The 7502-nt window shown below is 38.6% G+C and overlaps 1 protein-coding gene across 2 annotated transcripts; it reads left to right on the top strand.

Annotated features, from left to right (window-relative positions):
* The first annotated feature begins 2104 nt into the window (after window positions 1-2104).
* On the top strand, window positions 2105-6461 carry mrpl38 (mitochondrial ribosomal protein L38). Of its 2 annotated transcripts, none has more exons than XM_047377405.1 (9): window positions 2105-2261; window positions 3401-3589; window positions 3670-3801; window positions 3893-4095; window positions 4180-4252; window positions 4360-4405; window positions 4505-4663; window positions 5916-6052; window positions 6225-6461. In XM_047377405.1, exons 1-9 carry the CDS (start codon window positions 2177-2179, stop codon window positions 6359-6361), a joined length of 1161 nt encoding a protein of 386 aa, XP_047233361.1. In that variant the 5' UTR covers window positions 2105-2176; the 3' UTR covers window positions 6362-6461. The 2 variants fall into 2 exon arrangements, with proteins under 2 accessions (XP_047233361.1, XP_047233362.1); XM_047377406.1 differs by having other exon boundaries at window positions 2114-2261; window positions 3404-3589.
* The last annotated feature ends 1041 nt before the right edge of the window (window positions 6462-7502 follow it).

Genomic DNA, 7502 nt, shown 5'->3' with positions numbered 1-7502 from the left:
AATCTATATGGTAAGTTACGGAGTCCGCGAGGGGACAAGGGGGATTTTTTTTTCTTGTGCGTCCCCACGCAATACTTTTGCGTTCACTCGCAAAAGTTGTTAATCACCTTGAGAAAGCTGTGCATTTTGGAACAGCAGCACAGATGACAAACTGCTCATAAAACAAACAGCACTGATATGTGATTGATATGGTTTATTTGTCATATGCAGGTTAACACGCAGTCAACAATGCGATTAAATGCTAAGGATAAGAAGAACCGTTCAAATCACGATAAAAACAAAAGTGGCGTGCAAAAAAAGTACACATCATGCAAAAAAATTCGCCCATGTTCCAAACCAAGTTTCCAAACCAGATAACTGCAAAAATGGAACAAACACTACACTCGTTTTTGAGATTTATTGAGTTTTATTTTGAAATTGGCCTTAAATAAAAGGATCTTCAATCAGACTTAAAGACAGTTATCATCCACAAGCTGTCAAACTACTGAACTCTGAACAATAAAACTGCACGAAACCACATCTGTGACACTTTGTTTGCTTATTACTGCTGCATGATGTGTCCTTTTTTTTTTTTGTACGCCATTAGTGTTTTTGTTTTTATCGTGATTTGAACGGTTCTTCTTATCCTAAGCATTTAATCGCATTGTTTACTGCGTGTTAACCTGCATACGACAAATAATCCATGTCAATCACATATCAGTGTTTGTTTTATGAGCAGTTTGTCATCTGTGCTGCTGTTCCAAAATGCACAGCTTTCTCAAGGTGATTAGCGAAAAAAAAAAAAATCCCCCATGTCCCCTCGCGGACTCCGTAGTAAGTGGCTTAACTGTTAATAACAGAGAAATAATAATTTAGTTTTGTAAAAGATGAACAATGTCGAGAGAAAATAGTTTGAAAGATAAATATAAAATCAACTAAACTATCTAGCTTGGCCATTTTGAACTCGTAACATTATTTTACCCTTTTCGAAAGAAACAAAAATACATGTCACTTAATAATAACGAAGTTGTGGTGCATCATGTTGTAATTTTAAAGCAGAATTGCCAGGTCTATTTCAGATAAATCAATTGTAATGCCCTCTTTGGTCCACGGAAAGCAGAAGTTGTTTTGGCAAACTTCACCCGAAAATCCAGCGTGGCTGTACAAGTTCATTAGTGCTTCAATGCACAACCCATATTCTATTAAACATAGTAAAACTTAGTAAATCTAACTAGCCTTTGACCTGCAACTTGATGTAATGTATTTAGATTATCATATGCCTTAGGAAAAGCTGCATTTAAACTGAATTTTTAACGATAAAATACAATAATTTTGAATTATAGATTTGTTTTGCATAAGACTAAATCAAACATTTACAAAAACTGGATAGAAAAAAAAAATAATTAGGTCAAATTTAAAATTGCTTTCACAAAGTTTCATATGAACCCTTTCTTGTTGATTTGTATGAATAAATGTCATAAAGTTTTCAAGATCACTAAGTACAGTAGAAATATCTTAGAATGTTCAAATGTAGACACTTACAAAATACAAACTAAATATCTATCCGTTCCTTTATTAAAATCAAAGAATCACATTCATCTATGTCTTGAGACTAAGAATTAATTTGGAAAACAATTCATGCACCGTTTGTGAAAAATAAATTGCAGCTTAAGAATATTGTTTCTGGTCACGCAGTTTTGTCAAATCTTTTTGGAATATAGTTATGAGTGGCTGCAGTCAAAATACCAGCATTGGAAAACAATGCTGGTAAGAATGGGCTTTGGACAACAATTATTAAGTCTGACCTCTATGCATAACATGTGATTATTGCAGAGTATCACTTGGACTTTTAAAAAAATATGTCCAACGTCTATTCACTTTGTTAGAAAACCTCAAACATTTTCATTACATTTAATTTTATTCCTGTAAAATAGTTTTTTTTATTTTCATTTCCTTTTCGTGTTTTATTACCTGTTGCCTGGATTAGTTGAGAAGAATATCTGAAATGTTAACTAAAATTGTTCAATAATTAGGGAAATGCGATTGTGACGTCACTCCCATGTTAGATTTCTGATCTCCGTGATGCATGGAACGCAACATCTATTGTTTACTTCAGTGCCGTTTAGAAGCTACTGTAACGCTCTGGTTTACTTCGGTCACCTCCCGGCCACCGTAGTTACGGGGGAGACTATCCAAGATGGCGCTGCGCACAATTTGTGCTGCTGCGCTGCGAACTGGGACAGATTTAGGGGTCAATAACGCAAGGACAATTGCTACAACAGGTATTGTAACTGTTTTGCTAAGGCATGTTATATTTAGAAGATAGTGTCAGCACTTTCATGCTCGAGGGTTGCTTGTGAAAGGATGTTTGAAGGTAACAGAACCCAGAAACTGGCTGCCTCGACTTCGGACAGACGTGACAAACTCGGCGGTCTGAAAAGCAAAAAAAACATATATATATATATATATATATAATTTCCAATGGGAATTATGTTGATAACGATATGAGGACAACCCGCAAATGTATTTTTGCCTTTTTAATCATATTTAAAAGGAACCCTTTAAAGGCTGATACGAGAAACTATTCAGAAAATTCAGATATTTTAAAAAAGAACCTTTTGATTGATCCCTTTAACTAAACCAAAACACTTAGCTTTTTGAAAGACCATATACTAGTGCAGCTGAATAAGTTGGAATATATCAAAGTAAATTCAATTCAAAACGTAAAAGAAACCAGTAACCATTCCAGTACGAATCCATTCACTCCTGCCTTGAAAACTCCTCCATGTGACTTGAATTTCACCGTCAAACAAGAATGCCTGTCAGCAGTATTCAGGACCCTTGGATGACCGTTGTGTTGCTGTTATAAATGAAGTCATGGTCGATATAATTCGGCCTCTTTGACAAAAGGTTGGAGGGAAAAAATTATTTTCCATTAAAAAGTAAAAACTGATTTTCACAAACTAATGTTAATGAGTTTAAATGTAGATTGTAACATAAATGTTTGCATAAATATTCACCCCTTTTGAAAGGGACTACCCTAATTAGAATCTGACATGCACACCTGTTGCAAACAGGCAAAATAAATCGTGGGTATAAAAAGTATTCACCCCCCTGGAATGTTTTTCCTACTTGTAAAAATGGGTCACATCAGGGAATTTTAACGGCGCCTTTTATAGGCTACAAAACAGGACATTTGTTTGACACACCAGCTGTATTAAACAGGTGGGAGTCCCAGAAATGGTCATAACAAGTCAAATAATAATTTGTTACTAAAAGAGGTTTCTTTGTGAATATGCCTGACTGAAATAAATATTTTAGCTTGAATTGTTCTAATTGATCTTTGATTTAAAATCTCAAAACATTCTAAGGGTGTCCCTTTTTTTTTTTTTAACTGTTGAAACTGTTTCTACTCTCGTAGTAGTCCTCGGCACACAGGTACCTCCGCTGGGTCCTATGCCCAATGAGGAGATCGACACATCAAACCTGGAGTCTCTGGAGAAATACCGCAGCTACACCCGCTACTTCAGACAGGCAGAGGAGGCTAAGAACAAGCGCGTATGGTGGAAGACCTACAGGAGCTATGTGGAAGCGGCTGATCCTGAGCATGGTGAGGAATAAAACTGGAATCTGCTGCTCTTGGGCCCTGATGGGATTTAAATGTGTCACTGGGTATTGTTGTGTTTAAAGGTGCAGAGAGAGTGGACATTGGGCTGCCTTACTGTAGCCCCAGCAGGACCAAAGAGGTGAAGGAGAGGAGGAATGTGATGAGGGAAAACAAGAGGAACGTTGAATTGGAGAGAGCCTCCCGTCTTCGTACTTGTACGCTTGTGCATGATGTCGGACAAAATTTGGTTTGAACCTTGTCTTTTGATTGAGGAGGTTAACACGCTTGCATATGTTGCCCCACCAGTAAAGATCTCCTTGGATCGAGTGCAGCAAACCTGGGAGAAGACCAGTGGACCGTTCGATATAAAGAAGCTGGCAGACCACTATGGGGTCTTCAGGGACCTCTTTCCAATGGCGTATTTTCTACCTCAGGTCACTCTCTGCATCAGCTACAGCCAGGGAGCTGATGGCCGAGTTCATTATGGGAATCAGCTGACGCCTACTGAAGTGTGTTTAAAAAGACAGAGGATGAATTTCCCTCTATTATGTATTTTCTCTTAGCTTATCTTCAATTCTTTGTCTCATCTCTAGGCAGCGTCAGCCCCTCGGATCAGCTTCGATGCAGAGGAGGGCTCCCTGTGGACGCTCCTGCTCACCTCGCCAGGTCAGCATTGACTTTTACAGGAGAATCTTCAGGCAGTGAGAGTAAGCAGCCTGTGTTCACATTTACATATATAAAAACGTACCTTTTTATTTTTTATTTTTTTGCAGACGAGCATCTTCTCGATAATGAAGCAGAGTACCTTCACTGGCTTGTGTGAGTACTTTAGGTTGAATTCAGCGTGGATTTCTTTGTTCAGGTAGTCTTAAAATGTGCGAATGTTGTTAAAGTGTTAAAAGGCTTGTGTCCCTGCAGGGGGAACATTCCAGGCACAGCGGTGCATGCCGGGGAGGAGCTGTGTCACTACCTGCCACCCTTCCCTGCCAGAGGAACAGGCTTCCACCGTTACATTTACATCCTCTTCAAGCAGGAGAAACCCATCAGTTTCCAGGAAGATTCCCGCCCATCACCATGGTGAGTAACAGACACTGTATGAAGTATTGCAGTGAGAAAATGTCCCAGCCTGTGTACCTTTGAAGCATACTTGATCTAGTACTTCCTTACAAGTTAGTGGGTGCACCTTTACACCTAACACAATCTGCAGCTTCATTTTAAAACACCATGCAATGTCTGAGGGTCTTCCTTGCAGAGCCTGGCAAAAGCTTTCACACTACAACCATAAACATCCATGTATGTTATTGGGATTTTAATTGGAAAAAAATAGCGGGTTCCGATTTTTTTTTTTTTTTTAGAAATAAAAATCGGAAAAGCGCATCTTTTGTATTCAAGCCTCCCGAGTCATTTTTTGTAGAACTGCCTTTCGCTGCAATTACAGCTGCAGGATTTTTGGGATATGTTTTTCACATCTACAACAATTTTCAAGTCCTGCCACTGATTCTCATTTTGATTTAGGTCTTGACTTTGACTGGGCCATTCTGACACAGGAATGCTTAAGGTTGTCCTTCAGCTAGTTTTCTTTTAGGATTGTCCTTTACTTAGCATGATGCCGCCCCCACCATGCGTCATCTTGGAGATGGTGCATTTTGGGGTTATGTACATTATTAGTTTTCCACCACACAAAGCCTTTTGGCCATATGTTTGTGCACAACTAATAGCTGCCCTGCTGATTCTCCCACCTGAGCTTTTAAACTCTGCAGCTCCTCCATCGTTGGCATGGGCCTCTTGGTTGCTTCTCTGATTAATCTTCTCCATGCTTGGTGTGTCAAATAAGGGGGTCAGCCATGTTTTGGTAGGTTTGTAGTTGTGCTATATTCTTTCCATTTTCAGATGATGGATTGAGCAGCACTCAGTGAGATGCTTAAAGCTCGGGATATTTTTTTAACCTAACTCAAATTTTTGCTCCTGACCTGCTGTGTTCCTTGGTCTCCATGATGCTCTTTGTTCACTAATGTTACCTAACAAACCTCTGTGGCTTTCACAGAACAGCTGCATTTATAGTGACAATAAATTACACACATGTGGAGGTGGAGACTTCTAAAGGCAACTTGTTAAGCTGGGTTTCCTTTCAAATGCACTCCACGCTTTTCCGATTTTTATTTGGAATAAGGTTTGTAAACTATGCATCATTTTCCTTCCACTTTCATGTATTAATGCAAAATGTTGCACTACTTTCTGTTAGTCTGCCATATACAATTATGTACCACTTATGATGTTGTGTCTTTTAATGCAGCTACAGGTAATAACCAATGTTGTCTCTCCTCCTCAGCAACTCCCTGGTTGATCGCACATTTAAGACTTTCGATTTCTACAGAAAACATCAGGACCACATGACGCCTGCAGGCCTGGCCTTCTTCCAATGCCAGTGGGATGAATCTGTTTCCAACACCTTCCACAACATACTTAGTGAGTCAAAATCAAAAAACATGCCATTTGTTGATGCAGATGAATAGACAAAAACAGAGCAGAAACGCTGTAGGGCTTTCGGCACATATTAAATCTTGACGTTATGTTGCAGCATGTGTCTGAAATGTGCTGTTAACATTAAAGATCATCTCTCTGCATATTCTTACTTTAGACATGAAGGAGCCAGTGTTTGAGTTCATCAGACCTCCAGTGTACCACCCTCCACAGGTCAAGTTTCCACACAGACAGCCCCTACGGTACCTGGATCGATACAGAGATGGGAAAAAACACATCTATGGCATATACTGATTATGAGAAACAGATAAAATTGGAAACTCATAGTTTTGCAAGTGTGGAGCTTGATTGGACTGTTTATGTGCTTAACGTCCTAATAAATAGTTTAACTACATCCAAGTCTGTTCTTCGGTTTTGTGATGACAGCTCATTGTTTTTAAATTGTTCAGATTATTCAGATACATATTAAAAACATTAAGATTATTACAAGAATCTATTTAGCCAGTTTCCCATTTTGCATTACCGAGGGAAGGCAACAGACTTGTTGCCACCAGTGCAGAGCTTACACATCATTGGCCGCAGGTAGGTGTGAGAGCATCTGGACGAACTGTGAGGTGAAAACCTTTGAACAAAAATCCAAAGTCTAACTTTTTCCGACAATCCAGGAACAATTTGGTGATGCATGAGGATTTTTCAGTATGATGGAGCACTTGTGTCCCAAGGCAAATATGTTAAAATGGCTCAGACCAGAGAACCATTGATGAGTTTTCGAAGAGCAGGTTGAGAATCAGAAGCCACTAACCTGGGATTAACTCCAAGCACATTTAAGACAGGAACCTTTAAAACAGGCCCCAGCAGTCGGTATTCAGCCCAGAAGTTTATATTCAGTATGTCAACGCATAAATTGGATGTATTTCTTATTTTCTACAGATGGGTCACAGTGTAACTCGGTTTACTAAATTTTTCTTTGAAGGGTGTCTTTTTCAGGTTTTCTCTTCAAACTTTTTTTATTCAGCTTTATTTGAACACATTAAGACAGTTACATAAATAAGAACATAAGATCCATTTTTGTTTAATGGGCACAATGAATTCAAATCTGCTAATTATAAAACAGATACAGACCGATGCAAATTAGTCTGACCAAGGCAACTAAAATAAATTAGATGTGGTTACAAAAAATAGAACCATTCCACGTTTTTGCTAATCTAACAGTTCAAGGAATAATCAACTTAAATATGGAAAACTGAATAGCTAAATTGCTCCCATTATGACGTCGGACACAGTTAATTGTAATCTAGACTCATCCAGCAGGGGGCAGAATCAATCTGATGGCTAATTTAACCACATGTTAATATGTGAACATTACTGCAACCACTTCATTTCATGCAGGAATGTTTTAGATTCTGCTTTTTCTCCAGTAATAAAAAAAACAAAA

This window comes from Girardinichthys multiradiatus, chromosome 10 (assembly GCF_021462225.1).
Source record: "Girardinichthys multiradiatus isolate DD_20200921_A chromosome 10, DD_fGirMul_XY1, whole genome shotgun sequence".
NCBI lineage: Eukaryota > Metazoa > Chordata > Actinopteri > Cyprinodontiformes > Goodeidae > Girardinichthys > Girardinichthys multiradiatus.
Note: the sequence above shows the minus strand (reverse complement) of the source record. Positions and strands in the feature narration are given on the sequence as shown.

Coding starts and splice junctions, on each gene's coding strand:
- mrpl38 (XM_047377405.1), top strand. CDS start 2,177: ATGGCGCTGCGCACAATTTGTGCTGCTGCGCTGCGAACTGGGACAGAT. Junction 3,802..3,892: donor AGCCTCCCGTCTTCGTACTT/GTACGCTTGTGC, acceptor TTGCCCCACCAG/TAAAGATCTCCTTGGATCGA. Junction 4,664..5,915: donor GATTCCCGCCCATCACCATG/GTGAGTAACAGA, acceptor TCTCCTCCTCAG/CAACTCCCTGGTTGATCGCA.